This window comes from Microtus ochrogaster, linkage group LG4, assembly GCF_000317375.1.
Source record: "Microtus ochrogaster isolate Prairie Vole_2 linkage group LG4, MicOch1.0, whole genome shotgun sequence".
Lineage (NCBI taxonomy): Eukaryota > Metazoa > Chordata > Mammalia > Rodentia > Cricetidae > Microtus > Microtus ochrogaster.
In genome coordinates, this window is record NC_022030.1 from 45866244 (window position 1) to 45887538 (window position 21295).

Genomic DNA, 21295 nt, shown 5'->3' on the forward strand with positions numbered 1-21295 from the left:
TCCACCACTTCCAGCTTCTAACTTCTTTGTATAGGACAATCCCCACCCCCCATCCCCCTCTCTCCTCCTTTTTCTCTGGCTGGACTTGTTTTGTGTTGTCTTTGGGCCATCACTGAAGTGGATGAAAGGCAAATTACGGCTGCTCCAGAGCCCCTGCGCTCTGCACAATTAAAGAGAAAAACAACAGCAGCAACCAAACCAAGCCCACACCTATGGGTCTGCATTTGCCTCAGATGTGCGACCACAAGGCAGACAAATCAAAACTTCAAAATGAGCTTCATTTCATCACAGATTTCAAAAGACCGCAATGTCTGTGCAGAACAACCACACAGTCGGTGAAGAACAGTGGGGAAAACAAACTCCACGCCATGCTGGCTTGGCTGGGCTTTGGTGGTCTGGACTAGGAGGGCAGTGTTGAAGCAAGAATGTGCGTTTAAGTCATAGTGAAGGCCAGGTAGGAGTAAGTACAGAGTAAGCTGGGCTTTGACATCTGCACTCTGTGATTCACGGAAACATAATTTACATTTGGGTTAAATCTGAAACACACGCAGGAATGTTTACTGGTGAAAATGTTGTGAATGACGGGTAAAATTGACTCCTGGTGGCTGTTACCCTCTTGGGGAGAAAATAAGTCTTGGCCCCAGTGTCAAAGTAGAATACTCCCCAAAAGTTGCCCCAAAACTGTGATCAATGCCAACAAAGCATGTGCTCTGACTAATTCAATTCATCCTGGCATGTGTGGTTCTAGGTCATGGCAAGTGAATGTGGACCGAGTCTGGGTCTTTGCTAGAAATAAACACGTTGAGATGCTTCCATTTTGCCCTTTGTTAGCGGGAACAAACAGTTTTAGGCCAGCCAAATGTTACTTAGACAGAATGGGTAATTGCGCTTGGCACAGGAAAAACAGGCCCTGCTCTAATCATGGACGTTCAACTTTGCGCTCCTGCAGAGGACAGATAATGACATCTGCCCTGAGCCATCTGTACTAACAGTTTCCTGTGTGATCTGAAAAGCCAAGCTACCTTGTGCAGTGTTAGGACAGGCTTTAGATTTGAGAGGTGCTGAATCCCGGGTCTAGGTTTCTATAGAACCTAAGGAAAATGAGGACCCTGGCAGACACAGGGTCCTCTGGGCAGGTCTCTCTCTACAAGACCATCTAGGATGAACATTCGCCTCTTAGGACTCTGGGGTGATGTGAATCCTCTTGTGACCAATTCTTACCTCCTGCTGAGGGACTCAAAGCCACTAGGAAGTTACCTTTCCTATGTATTTTTTCCCTCGGGAATCACCTTCAGATTCAGCTCTCTCCCACAACCATACCATTTACTATTCACAGAGGTGGACCAAGCCAAAGCAAACCATGCAAAAACCACTTGTTGAAGAAGATCAGACTCTCGAGTAAGTCTCTTTCAGCTTACACCTTTTATAGACTGCTCATTTTATGAATGTCCACTCAGGCAACCTCAGGTACAAAATGTCTATCTCATAATCTTCATCATCTCTCCAAAATCTTGAGCATCTCTGAGCCCTGAACATGCTAGAATTCCTGTTCTTCTTGCTTCAGGGAAATCATTCGTAAATTGGAGATCAATGTCCTCCAGAAAGTAATAATTTGATAGGCATGGGACAAAAGGTCATCATTTCTTTTCCAGGAGAAGGACAGTATGTCTTGGGAACAGAGTGCAGCATACACCAGAGCTGCACCCACTCCCCTGGGGCAGTTTGAAAGGAGATGCCAGTCTCCACGGATTTGCCATCGAGACAAATTTTGTGGAATTACATCGAGCAATTTAGCACTTAGCAACTTTCACAAAAATCCCACACCGATCATAAAAGTTGGCTCAGCTGCACAAATTGGATAAAACTCCTAACAAGCAGCGATGAAAATTGAAAGAAAGGAGTGCTGGCCTTCAGCTTCGAGGAGAGTACTTCTCTCCCTCCCACACTAATGCCCCATAGCTCAGAAGGAGAGGTGTGAACTTTGGAGACATCAATTTTTTTTCAAGGCTTATACTTCAAACTTTGTTCTTACAGGCAAAGGGTGGGGGAAAGAAACCCAGATGTTTGTATAAAAATATCATCATTTTATTACATTCCACACAATACATTTTCAAATAGTTTCCAACATCCACGAGTTATTTTGACACACAGGCAACTGAGCGATGCAGGGGACATCACAGTTACAGGGAGAGGGGATAAGAACAGGAAGTAAAAATCTTTAGGTTTTCTTGTTTTGTTATTCTTTGGTAATTTTTGACCTGTTAGGTGTTTGCTTGCCTGCTCATTTTTATTTTAAAGATGGAGTCTTTTAAAAGACGGGATATCAACCTCAACAATAGCACTGGATTGCCTATTCTGGTTTTAACCAAGAGGAGTGGGACAAGGGAGAGGAGGAGCTTATTTTCGGGATCGTGTTTTGTCAATGGCAATGCTACATTTGTTTTGTCAATGGCAATGCTACATTTGTTTTGCTTTTCCTTTTCTGCGTTTGCCAGCAACAGGCAGGGCGGTTGCTAGCGTGCTCTCAAGGAAGGGTTCTTGTGAGACCTCTCGTAAGGCAAATGCTTTCCAGCCCCAGCTAGCCCTTCACCTCATTCATACCCTCGTTCACATTTTACCAGTTGGTATCACCGCTCTGTCTTCTGGGAAGCAACGCTACACTGGAGCAACGTTCATCTGTCCAGTCCAGTTTCCTTAGAAGAGAGTGACACTTTCCTCCCCCACCGGATAGGGAGTTTGCTTTTTAAAGCGGCACATGGCATTTTACATGAGCTACCCTTTTAGAAAATACTATCAAAGATGCTGGAGTGGGAGAGCAGGAAAGGGGGGGGGGGGGAGAAAGCGAGAAAGCAAAAGAGAGGAGAGAGAGAACACTTAAGCACGAATCCCAGCTGACGGGTATCATGGGATTCACCATCTATAACATGTACTTGAAGATGGTGCTGCCTGCCTAGAGCATTGGATGAGCATAGAACAAGCTCACAAAGTGTCTGCCATCTTGCTTTTGCTACACTGGATAGATTTTCTAGCTATGGTCTTCTGATGCCTCCACAGGACACCTGTAGGCATGTCAATCATTTGCAAAGAATGCCTGTCCTTAAGTACTCAGCTAGAGGTGAACAATCTTAAAAAAAAATAAACCTTTGGTGACTGGCAGAATTTTCTTAGTGCCCAGGGCTGCTGAGCACCTCCTGCTCATGCTTCCTTCCTTCTCCATCTTCAGTTGAGGTAGGACAAATCAAAGTAGCCACACTCTAACCTTTCACCTTTTCTTGGCAGGGTCGATGTGGTTGAGACAGAATAGGTCTTTGAAACAAAGTAAGCGTGGGAGACCACATCCTTTAAGCAAGATGAAAGGAATCAGATACAAAAACTGAGAATCTGCTAGAGGGACCTCTCTGGCTACTCTGCAAGAATGTCTTGTGGCTCTCGTCCAAGCAATTAAAAAAAAAAAGAATCATTAGTATTTTGTTTTTAGAGGGTGTCTGAAGATGTTCTGATCAGTAAAGCATCCTGAGAGAATTTTACACTTCCCAAGAGACTTTCGGGGGCGGGGGGGGGGCAGAAAACAAACATCTCCAAACTGAGCCCTGGTATATCTGAAATTTTCAAACACACACTTTCTTAGAATGAAGCTGACTTTGTCATTTCATCCATCCTTTGCACAATATCACTGGGCACAGCTCACTAACATCCCTCCCTGTGCGTTGTTTGGGGAGGAAGAGCAGGCAGTGATGGGTGTGCTTTTTTCATGCACCTTCTCTTTGCCCATGCTGTGGCATCTGCAGATGTCAGCCACTCCACCAGCCTAGATGAGGTAAATGCTTTAAGAGGCAGCACACTAGTACATTTCAGCGAATGAGTCTTTTCTGTGTTCTCATAGTGTCTGAATAAGTCAGGTGGACAGCCTTATGCTTCACACATTACCTACGAAAAGAAAGCAATAACACCCTCTCCCTCATAGTTTACAAATGCTGTTACAATGACCAAAATAATACCAAAGAATACCTTTTTAATCAACCCCATCCCAGGCTAGGCTCAATGCAGTGATGCCCCGGGTTGAGGAGACTTTGAAAAGATATTTGAACCCTTCCATCTGCTCTCTCTCTCTCTCTCTCACCCTCTTGCTCTCAGTTTAAACAGATGACTGCACTGCCATCACCTCAGGTGTGTTAGTCTTTAGGACCTAGTCCATGGCTGAACCACCAGAGCTAAACATTCAATATAAACTTTCTTCTTCTTCTTTTTTCCTTTTATAAGGCAACATGAGACACATTTGCTTCAGGACTGGAAGTGAGGATGGCTCCATGAACCCAATGGCTGTTATCTTGTGATTTCAAAGACACAGGAGACACAACAAAAGGGACCAGGTCTGAGTACCCTGGAGGAACCATCCTCTTGGGTCAGGTGGGTTGGAGATGGGGGATACTGATGGGTGCAGCCACATTGTATTCCATGTGGCCTCTAGTTTACTAGGTACCTAGAGATGACAATGACAGCCAACAAAAACCCAGCCAGACAGAGCTAGATAAGGCAACAAAAAAGCTTCAGTTTCTTCTCCAAGTAAACAAAATGTGTACAGTATATTATTTTCTTGTAAAATGTCCCCCAGGAGAAGTAACGCAAGAGTGAAGGGTCCTCTCTGCACACACCCGCACTCCCCCCCACAGTGAGTCAGTCTCTCCCTCGCACACACACCACACACGCACACACACACACATACACACACACCTCTTCACATGGGAGTGTACTGTGTACATACATACAGAACCAGGCTCCCTTCAAGACACTTGGCAACCTGCCCAGGAGAGGAGGGATGGGATAAGGCAAGGAGGGGAGAAGACAAGAGGGCCTGTCTCTGGAACAAAACCAACTGAGCCTTGGGTTGTGGAGTGCTTAGGGGTGATCTCTTCTGGGGGTCCAGATGCAGCATTAGAGTTGAGTTTTGTTGGTTTAGAATCGCGAAAAAAAGAAAGAGGAAAGAAACAAAGAGAGGAGAAAGGAAGGAAGAAAGGAAAAAGGAAGAAAGGAAAGAAAAGAGGGAAGGAAGAAAGGAAAGAAAAGCATGAAGATTAAAAGGAAAGAAGAAAAGGAAAAATGATAAGGAAAACAAACAAAAATATCAGAACGAAGAAAGAGGAACCAAGGACCACAGAGAACGGTTGGGGCAGATAAGAGTGCTCAGGGTTGGGGACCCTGGAGAGAGCTGTCTGCGGGTTCACGCAGAGACTAGGCGAGGAGAAAAAAGTGCAAAATCGAGGCAACGTGTTTGCAGTCTTTCTTGTTTGTTTGGGCGCTGTTCCTGCTTCGGCCCTCAGCAGTGTGAGCCCCGCTCTTGCTCTAGCTTAATGGTTAGGGTGGGCTCCACCGCCAGAGGGGCCCCGTTGGAGTAGTGGGAGGTTTTGTAGGTGATGGAGTGATCGGTCTTCTTGGCCTCATAGCGGAACCGGTGGTAGTGGAGCACCAAGGCCAGCACGACGGAGACCAGCACCAGCACTGCGCCCCCGGCTGCCATAACGTAATACCAGTAGGCTGGGATGGGCTGCACGGGCACCGTGTCCACTGTGGGCTCGGTCCCTGGTGGGAGGGTGCCCCCTGGGGGAAAGACACAGAGAGTGTTGCTAGGGCTGAGAGCATGCAGACTAATAAATCAATTTTAAAAAAAGAAATAACGAAAAAAGAAAAGAAAGAAATTGAGAAACACACATGCTTTGGAATATACAGCAGGGGACTAGGGACTCGGTGGCAGTCCACCTTCATATATACCAAGCAGTTTATAATGCTGAAATCTCTCCATTGGTCCCTGTATACATCAGGTACTTATTTAACCCATCCTACAGATGAGGAAACAGGCTCGGAGACAGTCAGTAAATAAGCTTCAGTCAAAAGTGCTACCCTTACAAATCTTTTTTTGCTGTTTAAGCAGAATTATTTTATCATGTGTAAAAGTGTTAATTCTCTCTCTCTCTCTCTCTCTCTCTCTCTCTCTCTCTCTCTCTCTGCTCTTTCGCTCATGTGCATGCGTGCACATACCCACATGCATGCACGTGCACACACACACACACACACACACACACACACACACACGGAAAATGATGCTGCAGTGACTGCTGGGATTTAGCTAGGTGAATTCTCCAAGTGAGTGGAAATGCCATATTTGGTGTGGCTGGCCAGAATTCTCAAACAATGTATTAATTAGGCTGGCTAGACTTGAAGGTAAATTCCACTTAGGTTTGCCAAAGCTTCTGTGCCCACTGAAATCAGCTTGGTCTTGTCTAAACAGGTCAATTACTACTGTCAAGCAATGACTAACCCATCTCATTTTTTTTTTTAATTGGACGTAGGATTTTAAAAGCAGGTTGGATGAGTACTTGTAAGAAAAAAATCTGAGTAGAAAACGCTAAAGGAATGTGAGAGTGAGGGGCGCTGAGCGAGCGAGGGCAAAAGCGGCTCCTTCTTAACTGTGGGATAAAGGAGGGAAGAGAAGCTGGGGGTGGGAGATTTAGAAGGCATCTGAGTTTACTGGCCAGCCTCTGGTTGCCATGGAGACACTGTAGTAGAGTTAAGATTAGGGTAACTCGGGGGGGGGGGGGGGGGGGGGAGACTGGCTTGACTCCCACTCCATGCAAAGCAGTGCTACAACTTGATTCTCCCAAAGATTTACATCAGATGAGAATCTGGCCCAGAAAGGGACTAAGGCGCTTTAAAGCTTGCCAAAGGCAGACATGATCTTTACTTCTGAAAGATGATGTATGCTTAACCTATGAGAAACGCTTCCCAAGCTGCTTGTGTCCCATGCTGGTGACCACAAAGATGCTTCCTGTACTAACAGGGTGTGTGGGGGAGGGGTGCTGCCACACCTCTGTGGCGGCTCAGGCTGGACCTGGCTACCCTTCTAGTCTTCCCGTGAGACTTCAAGCTGCCCGACTCGGTCCCCACCGAAGAGCACGCAGAGAGTGTCCCGCAAATCCCGGGAAGCGACTGCTGACCCGACCCCAATTCTCAGTGTTTGCCGCTTCCCACAGCCTGATCTCCACAGTGCCCTTTTCCATTTGGGGAATAGGCCAGAGGTGGTCAGACCTTCTCGCATATCCTCAGTAATGAGAGAAAAACTGGAGAATTTTTCTTGAAAAATCTAATGAAGCCTGCCCACCTTGGTAGCTGGGAGTCAATGCTTCCTTCAGTTTGGGGGCCCCCTTCTATCGGGGTGCAGTTTTACAGGTCCATGTAGGCCTCTGGAAGTCTCACAGTGTTGAAACGGCTTTGACAAAGGCTTACAGCTTGATGGCTGCATCTATATCCTTGGGGTGAAAATTATCCCAGGACCCCTCAAGGCTGCTTCCTGTATCTTTCCCACATGACTACCTACTTTTCCTTTTCCATTAACCATTCCCATCTTGTTTTGTTTGTTTGTTGTCTCGAGACAGGTCTTCACTTTGTGGCAGAGGCTAATCTGAAATTCATCAGGTAGCCAAGACTTGACCAGCGCCTCCCCAGCCCACCTTAGCAAGTGCTTGGATTACAGGTGTGAGCCACCACACCCAGCTAGGACTTGCATCTTTAATACCTTCATTCCTATGACTTAAGAGAAAAATATTTGTCTCCTCCCTTTTTCTCTTTCTCTCTCAGTAGTCAAATTGAGAATTTTGCATAGAAACCAAGATACAAAGAATGCAAGCTACTCAAAGAGGCCAGCTTGCCAGTCAGGGCCAGTTGATGTCAGCTTATGATTGAAGTCAAAGAGCGTCTGCTGCTTGGCAACCGCTCCGATCCTGGATTTTCATGTGAGCTCACGGTGATGCTGAGAAATGCCTAAGTGGACCGGTGGGCCTGGAGTTCACCAAAGCCACCTTTCTTTCTCCTCCTGTTCTGTGGCTGTGCCTTAGATTCTGTCTGCTGCATTATGAGGGCCATCCTCGAATGAGGTTGCAGCTCGCCCATCAGAGAAAAGGCAGGTGGCAAATTCAGTGATTAAGGCCTCCCTGAAGTGCCAGAGCACTGTGGCAGCTGCTCCTGTTCCCTCTCCCACCTCCTGGCCTCAGTACAGAAGTTCACTGCTCAGGGAGCTAGGAGTCGGGAGGGAGGAAGCCTTAATGCTACCTTGAAAGTGTTTCTGATGATAGAAATAACTTGGGGCACAGCAGGAAGATCTTTCTTCCTGCCAGAAGAAGTTAACTGTAACGTGGGGTTTAGTATTCAGAATCTGATATGTGAGCCATCACCTCAGAGTTAGCCTTTCGAAGACAGACTGCACTGTATGTTAAAAACTATCCCCTCCCACTAAAGCCCTCCTGGCTGAAGTTATCAACATGTAGAACATGTGATAATGTGAGTGACAAGAGTCATTTGGAGACATTGTCTTGACCTCTTAAACATTTTTTTTCTTGGAAAAATGAGAAAACATAGTACATAAATGTATGCTTTTAATGATAAAGGAGTTAGGAAAAAGAAGATATGACTAACAATGCCTTCCCTATGCCCCACCAAGCAATTTAGGGGTGGCTTGTAAGGACCAGAAATTTCTCAGAACATCCTCCAGCTTGAGGCTTGATTCTAAAGAGCAGTGGTTGTACAGGTTTGGAATCTACCTCTGCCACAGCCTTGAAGGGTTGTGTGCTCACTAGATTGTGGTTTGCAAGTTACAGAAAGGAAGGCAGTAAATCAGCCAGGCTTAAATCTCTACTCAAAAAGTTTTCCTAGCAAAGCAGAAATCCAATAAATACTAGATGGATGGGTGGGTGGGTAGGTGGATGGATGGATGTGTGGGTGGATGGATGGATAGATGGATGGATAGATGGACAGACAGACAGACAGACAATAGATGAGTGGTAGAGGAATGCATTCTGGATCGATGTTCAGGCTTCCTGGGAAATGCTGATTTCCCACTGGGCCTCACAGAACTGCTCTGAGAAAGTTACTAGAACCACTTCCCACTTACAATGCTTCTACAGGAAGGGGAAAAGAGCCTTGGAACACAAGCAGCTGGATAACAACCTTATTCAGCACCCTTTTCCAATGGGTGACTGGGCTATTACTTCACAAATAAAATGTCCTGGGCCAGCTACACCAACCTGGGGGAAAAATTGGAGGTGAGACATCAGCCTTGCCCAGAGCTGACGATGTCTGTCCCTGTTTCCGCTCGACTATTCTTTTACCCCTCAGTCACAGATCTTTTTTTTCTTTTGGTTGGAAAAATGTTTTCAATTCCTCAACCATTTTTTTATTAATTTCCACCCCCAATTCTCCACAAAGTTTTCTCATTGTTCAAGATAATGAGAAACAGATACTTAAAAAGTCAATAACTCCAAAGTGTATTTCCAAGGTTGAGCAGGCGCCCATCTGCAAAAGTTCTGAACTCCCTGGAGAAGAGACATGTGGATACAAAGAATTCAGATTTTGAGAACCGAGTTCTGAGAAGTCACATACGGGAAAAATGAAAAGAAATTACCTGTTAGGTAGCGAGCCTTCCATGCCTGTTAATAGCGTCACTGATTTAATAAATTAGGTTTTAATGATTTAGGAAGTGTGGCTGTAAGAGCAGTCATAGAGTGGCTGTGTTCAGCGCGTTAATCCTTGATCCATGGCTGCACCTGAGCTGCCTGACATGGGGGATGTGAGGGCCTAAGAGGACGAGCAGTCAGAAGACAAAGGAAGAGGGCAAAGCAGCAAACACGTAAGGAAACCCAAGGGATGGCTCAGCGCTCGGAAGAATTGCTTACTGCTGCTTAGTGATGAAGTCAGACGTGAAACCAGATGTACAGAATTCTCAGCTAACTGCAGCACATTGTCCGTTTAAGTAAAGTTTTATTTGAACACTGCCATCCTCATTGTTTACACACTACTGTGGTTGCCTCTTTGCTTCAGTGGCAGGGCAGAGAGCTTTCTGAAAGGCTGTATGTTCTCCAAAGCCTGGGATATTTATTATCTGGTCTTTCATAGCACAATTTTGCTCTAAAAAAGAAAGTAAGGCAGGAACAGGAAGCAGCCCTCTCTCCCTTCCTGCCTTCCACTCTGTCTGAAGCTGTCAGAGAATTGGCATGGCAGCATCTCACCATGAAAACAGCAAGCATCTTTCATAGTCACATTTATAAAATGCCACCAGGACCTAGAATGTCTCTCTTTGTACCTAAAGGTTGTTTTAGGTGCTGGCATGGGCCTTTCTATCCAGCTTAGAATGAGCACAGCTGAAGGGACAGTGGAGGGGAATGGTTTGTTTCATCTGTGGGATTAAGCAAACAAAAGAAAAGGCTTGGATCCACTAGAAAAATTTATGGAAGGTAGTGGAAGGATGCGGCCAGGTCTCTTGTGCTGTATAAAGGTTGCTGAAATCCAAACCACCCCGAGAATAACTTTTTACTTGTTGGACGAGTAAGTACATAGAGGTAGATTCATCAGAGGTGAGTGGGCAGAAACCTGGGGGATTCCCCACTGTTCCCCTTCCCCGTGTCTATCTGAAATACCTCTAAATTCAGCCCCTCATCTGACAGAAGCAGGCATTTCTCATCTCCTTCTGGAGCTTAGGCTATATTATAAAACTGAGGCCTGCCACTTTGTGCTGTTGGAGAGAGGGGCTGAGGAGGAACATTTTCTCCTGCCCTTTCTCTGGTTGTCCTGGCAGCTAGCTGCTTTAGATGCAGGTGTGGGGAGGGGAATGCCTCTAGCTTCGGTGACAGGAGAGGCTGAGTAAGCACGTAAGCTTCATAAACAATGTCTCGGGGTCCTGTGGACAGAGATGGCGGTGGAACAGCACATGGTCCTTCCACACATTTCTCTGCATCCTCTCTGCTTGCAATACCTAGCCTCTACTTGGCAGCTGGAGGTGGGGGCGGGGCTACAGAGGCAAGGAAGCCCAATGAGAAAGGCACCCCGATGGGGCCGTCCTGTCTCATGCCCAGGAACTGGGGTGCTGTATTGGCAGAGCTTCTGGGCGGGAGGCGGTCATGGGAGTGAGGGCGGGAATGCTCATGCCCAGGGACTGGGGTGCTGTATTGGCAGAGCTTCTGGGGGGGAGGCGGTCATGGGAGTGAGGGCGGGAATGGAAAAGAGCTGTGGTATAAATTGGCAGATTGTCCTGCAGGGCCCAAATAAATTGGCTCCAAATCTGAGACATGGAGTCAGGTGCCAGTCACCTCAGAGTTCACCCTAAAACAGTTCCCAGCCATGCCCAGGGGACAGCCTTTGATCATCATTTTCTCCTGGTTATACCCTGATGGAAACTGTGGGGGGCAGCAGGAAGGCAAAAGATGGAGTACGACATCTTAGAAATGGTTGGAGACACAGTCACAACCATCGGACTCTCAGGACATACATAGACTCCTTTTAGGGCGCTTAGTAAGAAGGCAGTTCAAGGTACCCCAGCTCAAGACCACCTTCACAGTGTGACCCTGCCTGGATCTCCATCTCTCGCCAGGGACAGCCTGCTCCTGCCTGGGTCTCCATCTCTCACCAGGTACAGCCTGCTCCTGCTGCAGGAGCAGCAACAGTTCTTGCCTCCGCTACAAGCTGCTCAAAATATCCAGCTGGTCAACAGGCACAGGACTCTGAATATGGGCATTATATATTTTTACTGGCTCCTTGCTTGATTTTTTTTCTCTTATTGAGCACTGATCTTGAGGAAACAACCCATCACCTTAATTATAGCACTTTTCAGTCTCCCCCTTCCCTTTATACAGTTTTTCATTTGTTAAAGCTCAAGCCTTAAGAACAAAGATACACGACCATACCATGTTTATAGCCACTGCTTATGCAAGCAAGCGAGCACACCCATGTTACATTGTTTAAAATACGACTTGCATCAACAACAAAAGAATCTTTTTAAGAATGGCATGCCGATACTGTGTTTCCCTTCTCCCTGTTTCCTCTTTCCCTACACAGTTCACCTTCAACACTAACTCACAGGCAGGTACACAACCCACGTGCAGGTAATGAGGCAGAAAACACAATGCAATTAGAATAAAAAGACAGAGGTTCATGGCAAGAAACAAGCTAGCGCAGAAAATAAAAAACCCTTCAAATTGAGAAAGATCAAGAGCAGCCACCAGCACAGGTCCAAAGATCACTTTTTATTGCACTTCCCTAAAGATCCACCAAGAGCACACCGATCTCCCTGAATGAATGGGATTACTTCTGCTGCATGGTTAGTTTATAATGGAAAAGAAAACAGCCTAATTCTAAAGGCCCAGAAACAATGCAAATGGAAGCTGTAAGCAGTTCCCACATCTCCTCTCTGTACCTTGCTTGCCCAAATCCCATTTCATCTGCTTCTCTGCTTTGAGGAAAATGACTGATTTTCCGTCTTAAGCAAGAGGCCCCTACTTTCCTGCCCAGGAAGAGAACAAAAGGCATGTCTTCCAAATGGAGAGGCATTTGCTTGAGTCAAGATAGAGGCCTGAGGGAAGGTCCTAACGCCTGGTTCCAGGTTCATCACATCCAAGAGCATCAAGGAACATGTCAATGTGGTTGAAACTTCCAAGTCCCGTTCTGCTCTCAACTCTATGTTCTTAGGCCAAGACTCGACCCACTAAGACTTGGTTGCCTCTTTGCCATCGTCAGCGCTTGCAACTCGAGGCCTGTCTGCACAGCCCCAAAGTATCATAAGCTACTGGAAAGTTTTACCTTCAAGCCACCGAGCCCTGTGTTTATTTAACCTAAGTGCACATTTGCCACTCAAATGAGACTTTATTTATATATCTTTGTGCAGGCGAACAGGCCTAGGGTGTACAGCCTCGTGCTGCACATGACTTCAAGGAAAGTGCATGTGCTTGGTTTGTTTATTCTCTTACAGAAGTGAAGCCCTCAGCCACTCTACTTGTCAGTCATGACTAGACAGGGTATGTGCACAGCTGTTAGAGCAGTTATTGACCAGTTTTGAACTGGCCTTTCTGAGAGCTTTGAGAAAGCTCAAGAAGCCACTGAGAGTCAGGAATGGGATGCACAAGAATTGCCCTGCATCCTGGAGGTTAGAACCCAACTGTGGTCCGAGCTGTTCAGTCTGGACCTCGGTTTTCCTTACAGTGCCTTGCACTTGCCGCCCCATCCCCAGGGAGCAGTAAAATGTGCACACGGATATTCAACACTTTCAAATGCAGGGACACGGCAGAGAGGGTAAGAAAGAAAACATATACAGGCCCTCTGTTCTACCTCTTCCCCCGCGCTGCTCGTCCTAGAGCTAGGAACAAACGGCAAATTAGGCAGGATGACTTGTATTCAGGAAGACTGTCTAGGTGTCAAGGTAAGAATTCATCTCTTTCTACTCGGGAGCCGGACAGATGAATGAGTGTAAGGATAGCAAGTGGATACATGGGGCATGAAGTGGTGAAGCTTATCTCTAAAATGCTGTCACCTAGAAGGGTGCGTCTAGCCAGCACAAACAGGACATGACAGCCCTCACACGGCTGGCACCAAGCAGGCCCCGGAGACCCCACATCAGGTGAGGGTCTGTGAACATGCTGCGGTTGGCTGGCTGCAGGGGGACACTTAGCCTTTGCAGCACCACTGCATGCTCAGTATTAGAAACCTGGGTGGAAACTAAGGTGGCCGCATCAGCAGCCAGGCTGGAGAGAGAGAGAGAGAGAGTAAACCAGCTGCATCTGAGCAGCACAAGCAGAACCTTTGCTCCGGGAGAGCAGTCCTTTCTTCTTTCCTGGGATGAGACAAACATCCCAATTTCCCTCTGCTTTGCTTTGTTCTCCACTTGCTTTCTTAGGAAGAAAATGCCCCTTTCTGCTCCCAGCCTTCCAACGCAAGGGCTCGGCCTCCAGTCAGGGAAGACACTCCCTTGTTTCTATTCCTAGTTCTGAATCCAGCACCACTCCCCACAGCCGCCCTCTCTAGAACGCCTGCCTCCACACCTCACTGTGGGATAATTGACACCACGGCCTTGCTTCCCTGGAGCAGGAAAAACACCATCTTCAGCCTAAAACCAAGCATTGCCACGTTGTTTCACTTTTAATTTACTATGGATAATTTTCCTTCACAGGGTGTGTGTATGTGTGTGTGTGTGTGTGTGTGTGTGTGTGTGTGTGTGTGTGGTGTTGATCTTCCCACAGCCTCTCCTTTCTCACCACTCCTGAATTTTCAAGCTCATTGCTCCCAGTTGGACAATACAAGGCTCAAAGGTTTATCTGTAACCTATTTGTCTCTATTATAGGTTTCTAAACTTTAATTAAGTGAGAGACATTGACAATCTCAATCCCCAGTAACTATGGGTGTCTCTGGCGCCACCTAGTGGTGAGAAAGTGGAGCATCCTTTTTTTCTCCTGCAAGCTTTGTCAAACTGGGCATAGCTCCCTTCACCAAATTCACATCACATGGAAAGAGAAAAAGCCATGCAAAACGAGCATATTTTTTTTACCTTTAAAATCCTCACCTGCAAAAGCTGAGATGGGTTCTGAAAGAAAAAAAACAACTTTGAGTTAGAGAAAGGGAAGAAATAATTGAACAAACAAAGATGGAGTCTGTAAGATCACTTGGTAACACACTACAGAAAGTGGCCCATTTCTTGCATGGTTTCTAGACTGTGTCCAATATCACTGGGCAAGGGTGACTAGAGAGGATTCTCAAGTTGCTTTGGATTAAAAAGTCTTCATAGAGTAACGGGTCCCGAAGGCATTGTAATCAGTAACTTAGTACTGATTACTTTCTCAGACCTGGGATTACTTTTAGATGCCCAAGCCCTGAGAGTTGTCTAGAGGACTGGGGAAGTCTCAGTTGCTTCTTACATCACTAGGAACAGACACCCAGGACCCAAGGTCCAAGAAAAGCACTTGGTAATTTACTATAGCAACTCTGCTGGCTGGAGTCAAGCCTTTTCCTTCTCAGGATCCTTTTCTGTTTGGAAAAAAAAAATCCATGGCTCTGATGGGAGGTGGTCAGGGTCCCCTTAGGGAAATCCCTGCTTCAGGATGAAGCCTTGAGCAAAGCTATGTGCATTTCAGAAGGGCTGGTTCGTAGGACTTCTGACCAGAAAGCTAGATAGGGGTATCCTTTCTAAACCGGTCCTGTGGTATGCCTACAGCTCCAGACTCTTGGGCCTTAGAAGTATTAGCTTAAAAACAAAATGTAACGTTTTATTTCTTATGCCATAATTTTCCCTGCAGTTCATTCAGGTGAAATAATGGCGTGGGTAATTGTGTTATCATTCTTACATAGCATGTATGCCATTTTTGTCCACCACTGAAGGCTTCCATTAAGTCCATCAACCCTTTCCAGCATGTAATTCTGACTGGCAGGTACTCTTGGCCTGTAACGTTTTCTTCGCTAAAAATTGGAGTCTGATGATGGGGTCTTGGCACACTGAATTTTCATATATTTAATGCACATTTATTTCTGATTGGGAGATGGATATAAACCTTCACTTCACATCATACCCCTCCCAGCCTCAGCCCAAGACACAACCGTACCCACACTTCACCTCCTCTACAGACAGGCGCAGCCCCACCTACCACTGTTTTAAGCCCTACCTACTGTGTTTTAAGAAAGCAGTTGCTGCCTTTTGGCACCAAGAGAGAGGTAGTCACATACCCATGCAGTTCTCCAGAGGGACATCGGTGCTTATCCGAATGTCATCGATGGCAATCTCTCCCGATCGTCCTTTCCCTATCACTCCCTCGAACACAATCTAGAGCCAGAAGGACAAGAGCCATGGTTAGTGTAAAGACACAGCCGTGTGTGTGTGTGTGTGTGTGTGAGAGAGAGAGACAGAGAGAGACAGAGAGAGACAGAGACAGAGAGGGAGGGAGAGAGAGAGACAGAGAGAGTGTATGACTCTGTGTGTGTGTGTGTGTGTGTGTGAGAGAGAGAGAGAGAGAGAGAGAGAGAGAGAGAGAGAGAGAGAGAGAGTCATTGCACCTGGTACACATCTGTGGACCACATGGCTAGATCTCTTGAGATCTTAATTTAAAAAGAGTTGGTTCAAATCAAGTGCATATTTGAGAGGATAAGAAAATATAGCAAGTTGATGGATACTGCTGTCCAGTAACAAGAATATCCTGATTAAAAGGACCACAATTGGAGCACACATAAGGGGGGGTGTTAAAATTTCCCTAGCTATTTCTGAGGTTCCTTTCTCGTAAATCCTTCAAATTCTCAACCTAGGTTATTTGAAAACTCAGAGGCCATGAGCAGGTGAAAAGTAAAGAGGAACACGAGGCGCCTAGGTTTGCATTGCCTTCTAGGTGACTGCTCCCTGCACACTGACTTAGAGATCCATTAATACAACAAGGAAACTGCTTTCTGAACATCTACTATGTTTTAGGCACACAGGTGAGAGAGTAACAAAATCTATTAAGACAAGAGCTCTGCCCTGAGAAGCCCATCCTACAGGGGGTGAGACAGAAACTCCAATAGGGTCTTCTAATCCCAGCACTGACGTTAGCAAGTAGAGACCCAGGTTGCAAACCGAGGGTCTCAGGATGCTTCAGCCTGTGCACGGAAGCCCCTCAGCTCTGTGGTCCTTAATCATTCCTCATTCTCACCCTCCCCAGGTTCTTTCTGCAAACGAGCACATGTCCTCTGGCAAGCTGAAGGAGCAGTTGGCTGCCTGACCAGCCATCTGTTGCTGCTCTTCATCTGGGGAGGAGCAGGTTAATGCCTTGGCTGCTTCTCAGTCACCTCGTTCACAGTGTGTCTGTCTACCCCTGCCCAAGATGCAGCTACAGATGTGTGTGCCCATCCGTGCCACAGTCTCCTGTTCCATGGGATAGAGATAACAGAAAGCAATTCCTGGAGCTGAGACAGACAGAGAGTGAGAGAAGCCACTTGTTTCGGGCTCTCCCGGGTCCACTGGCAGCAGAGTTTAATGTGTATCCATCTGCGGGCCTCCCTAGATTCCTGCTCTCTGGAGCAGGTATCGGGGGGCACGGCCCAGCTCCCCCATTCTGAGAGCCTCACTGCCGTGGACGTAGAGAGGCTGTTTGTGTTTATTTCCCTGGCCTGTGAATCCCTTTGTCAGTCCACCTGATAGCAGTCTAAAATAAAATGAAGAGAAGAAACATTTGTCGGAGAAAATTTCAGCAATATAAAAGGCAATAGAAGGAACAAAGAACCAAGTCTGGGTGTAGAGATAGGCTCATTCTGAATAACAAATAAGAGTGTCATTTAGTTGCCATAGCAACATAAGAAACACAATGAAAACAGTGGAGCTTAACCGCGTCCCTTAATGATGAATGGGCAAGGCTCTTTGAAATACTGAAAGAGGAATCACAATGATTCCCTTGCGTCTTGAGCCCGACTCACCTGATACTCCATGTCATAGCTGGGCAGGATAATGCGGCCATGTTTCCACTCACTGCCCTGGTCTTCACGGATGACCCATAGGAGTTTGCTTTCCTGGCTGGCTTCCCGAACCACCTGCAGCGCCACCCCGTGGCCGCCTGTAGCTTGGTACTGGAACTCCATACACACAGGGTTTCGGGGCAAGTGCACAGGAGGGCTGATGAGCCGCCCATACTGGCCCTCTCGCCGGCTGTCACTCTGTAATCTCAAGAAGTTCTTGTCATCTGGGGAAGACAAATCCAAATACAGGTGGTAAGTGCTTGGGAAACACACCACTTTGTAACTGCGGCCCTTCCATCAGAAGGTCGGGCTGGAGTTGGGGTGTTTCCAGTGTTTTGAAACGTGTTGGGTCTTACTATGTAGGTCAGGTTGGCCTTGAACTTACAACCTTCCTGCTTCTGCCTCTTCAGTGCTCATAGTTCAGGTGTGTGCCACCATGTGGGGCCTTCTGAGCTCTTTTTTAAGGCTCCCTCAGAGTCCTGATTCAAATGTTGTATCTCCTTGAAGCTCTTTCTTCCTTCTTCAAGTCACATGGGTCCCTTTTCCCATTCTCTGGATCATTTGGGTCATATATAGTCCCTGCCAGAGTCAACTTGAAACCTTGCCTGTGTACAAGCTTGTCTCTTCTCTCTAGATTCTACGAGGCCTGACCCATGTCTTATCCATCTCTGGCTTACCCAAAGGGTCAATGCTGTCTATTAAACTGAATTATAAGAGGACAGTTCATAGGAGTGAAGCGGCTGCTGGATTGGAGGGTGACTCTGGCCAGGTGGCTTATGCTTCGAGCCTTTGTTGTCTGGCTGGGCATTGTCCAAATGAAAGACATTAAAAAAACCTTCTGCCTCTGCCAGATGCTGCCAGGGCCTCAGTAACTGTCACCCAGACACTCATGTCAACCTAAAGCAGATCGGGGTGGGGGTGGACAGACATCCCACTTTCTTCCTGGACTTGGCATTTCCCATGCACACACAGCACCAGCGGTTTAAAAGGTATGGCCATTTTCATAACGAAGGCTGTGTGTTTAGCAGAGAATATACATGTCCCGGGAAATTAAGGTTCACTGTCCAAATGCTTCAAGAATGGCCTTTTTGGCAGATTGGTTTTAAACCCATCTGAACTTATGCAGAAGGCTGAGCTCTCGTTACGGTTGGCAGCCCCTAGGCCTTACAGACACGGGTGCAGAGATGGGCAACTCCAGCCTGCGAGCAGAGAGCAAATGCACAGAGGAGAAAGGGGATGTCTCACAATCTGCCTTGGGCACTGAGACATGGGTCATGGTCTGCTAAACTCCTCTGCCAGGCGGGCAAGGAGGGCAGGGACATATTTTCAGTATGTAACCAGCTTGGGATGTGAGAGGGCCAGACACGTTAGCCTAGACATGGGCACAGAGCTTTTCCAGTCAACATCGATGGTGGAACCTTGGGTTTGCTGGGGAAGGACAGACTCACATCCCGGAAGCCTGGGTGAGCACCCTCTCTGGGATGGGGATGTCTGGTTTGCGTCTGCCACATCTGTGGGCATCATCTTGCTAGGTGAGGACTAAGCCTATAGCAGACCTTCCAGCAGCAAGCCTGTTCCAGGTACAGATAAGGGAGAGGGGGCCGCCTCCAGAGCGCGACATTAATGGTGGGGTCTGCCGAGGAAGGGTTGCTGATAGCATCACCAGACACTCAGTGGTCCCCCAACCCTCTGTTGCCCCATCAGATCTTTCTGCTACCAGTATTAATGATAATAATTACAACTCAAGACTGCTTTACAGGTTACAAAGCACACGAGTGCATATTATCCCATCTCATGCTCGCTCTATGCTTGCAGGCTAAGACATCTAATTTTACTTTGCACACAATTGAGAAACCAAGAAAGGTTAAAGGACCTGGCCAAGGAGGAAATGACTGTCCATAGGCAGAGCCCAGACTTAACTGAGGGATACCCCGCTTTTCCACAGTAAACTTTTTATTTCAGCTGTCTGCAGGGGTCTTGGCCCAAATCCTTTCAGTCACTCTTTGTTTGAAGAAAACCAGCTTCCCCCTAGGTCTGCTGCCTTGCTGTCTCAGCCTGCCTACACCTCTTGGTTCTTCCTCTTCTCCACATGGCCCAGCTCTTGGCAGATATAATATTTACCCCCGCTTTCTCAGCAACTCAAGTATTTGTTGGCTATACCACTGATCTTGCACCTTTAAAAGGAGCTGAGGCCCCTTTCCATGGTAACTACCCACCACCTGATACTCTTAACTGGGTCATATGTGTCTTTTGTACCATCTAAGACTTTAAAAATATTTTTTATTTACTTAATGTATATGCATGTGCATATGTTCACATGTGTGCATGTGTTTGTGCATATGAGCATACCTCAGTGCACACATGGAGGTCAGAGGAGTATCTGCGGGAGTTGGTTATTTCTTTTTACCATGTGGGTTCAGGGGCTGAAGTCCAGCCATCGGGTTTGGTGGACAGAGGAGTATTTGCGGGAGTTGGTTCTTTCTTTCTACCATGTGGGTTCAGGGGCTGAAGTCCAGCCATCGGGTTTGGGGCAAGCACTTTCACTTGCTGGGTCACTCTATGCTCTCCCATCCCAGACTGTCTTGCACATATAAGGTTTAATACTGTGTGCTTCTCCCTTTCTTAGTCCATGTAAATCACACTACTCAGGGAAATTTGATTTCATGAATGAATAAACGAATGAATGAGAAACACACAGAGGAAGAAAGAATGAGGACAGAGGGAGAATCTGCTAGAGTCTGCCAAGCCTTCAGATTCACGCAATCCTTTTGCCATTACCTCTGTTTTCTTGAGCCAACAGCCCTCTTTTAAAGGTGAGGCAACCTCACACCAGGGTAACCTGTGGAGGCACCCAGTAGACTGGCCTGGAGGCCAGTGAGGGTCCCCCCGATCCTCTGTGCTCCAGTAACTTCCAAGTCCTTCCTTTTCCCACCCCATCTACAAAGGAAAGCACGTTTGAGAGACTTCTTATTCAGCCTTCTCCCTTCACAGTTTCACAAATAAGACCCGCTTGCTGCCTGAGAATTGCTTGGCGGAAATTCTGTCACTTGTGTGAATTTGCATTCTTAAGCAGAGGAATCATAGCAGAACACTTACAACTGAGAAAGCCAAAAGTGTGCAGGGTGTGGAATGGCTGGCTGAGAGAATTTATCAGGGTCTATCTTAGCTAGCCACCCTGTCATTAGAACTGAGCCAGGCCAGAGGCTTCCCAGTCAGCTGGTCCGGAGCCTCCCAGCCCCCTCCCTTCTTCTCCCCCCTCCCCTCACAGTAGGCTGATAATCAGTATGCATGATTTACAGGACCACGGCAAGAACCGAGTTAATGCTAGTGGCGTGCTAAGCACGAGCAGCCGAAGGATCATAATTCAGCGCTGACGTCTGAGCTAATCCACGCATTTGCAGAGTCTCCAGACAAGCAGGCCTCTGGATTTCACTCGGTTAAATCATTTGTGCCCCACTTGTCTGTTAAGTGCTATGAGCTCCAGGGAAGAAAGACGATATGTAAATTTAAGGAATTAACAGGCGACATCAGTCAGAGGGATCCTGAGCTGCAAAACATCCCTGCCTGTCATGAAGAGAGGCCTGATTAGAACCAGGGACACCATGAAGGGAGAGGCTCTGACCAGGAAAAGCTCAAAGAACAGGAGAGAGAGAAAAAGGTAGAGGCTGGGGATGATGGAACTGAACAGATACTGTGTGAGACTGGAGTTTCTCCTTTAGGTACCATCCCCACGCAACAGAAGTCAGTATTCCCAACTCCTGCTCAGGTCCTGCAAAGGAGCTCATGCTGGCTCTGAACTCAAGATCCTCCTGCCTGCTCCTCTCAAATGCTGGCATTGGAAATGTCTCCTACTCCATAGCAAGCTTATCTTCTCCACTTCTAGAAGGAAACTGAGGCTCAGAGATGTGAGGCCATATTTCCAGGACCGATGAAAGCAGGATCTGAACTGAGATGGGCCTGAGGAAGCTCGCTGGCTTGTCATCACCTGGGGTGGAATCCTGGCCTGAGGCTCTAAACCTTT

At 47.0% G+C, this 21295-nt stretch overlaps 1 protein-coding gene across 3 annotated transcripts in view; it reads right to left on the minus strand.

Annotated features, from left to right (window-relative positions):
* The window catches only part of Nrp2 (neuropilin 2), a 116020-nt gene that overhangs the window by 17004 nt on the left and 77721 nt on the right, over window positions 1–21295 (minus strand). For 2 of the 3 annotated variants that reach the window (XM_005361494.3, XM_013351666.2), the window contains exons 13-15: window positions 17236–17498; window positions 15523–15619; window positions 14369–14389 (exon numbers count right to left, since the gene is read on the minus strand). In XM_005361494.3, coding sequence (XP_005361551.1) covers window positions 14369–14389; window positions 15523–15619; window positions 17236–17498 — 381 coding nt within the window. Of the gene's footprint in view, window positions 1–5077; window positions 5596–14368; window positions 14390–15522; window positions 15620–17235; window positions 17499–21295 lie in introns of those variants that run through there. The other variant, XM_013351667.2, reaches the window with a different exon arrangement.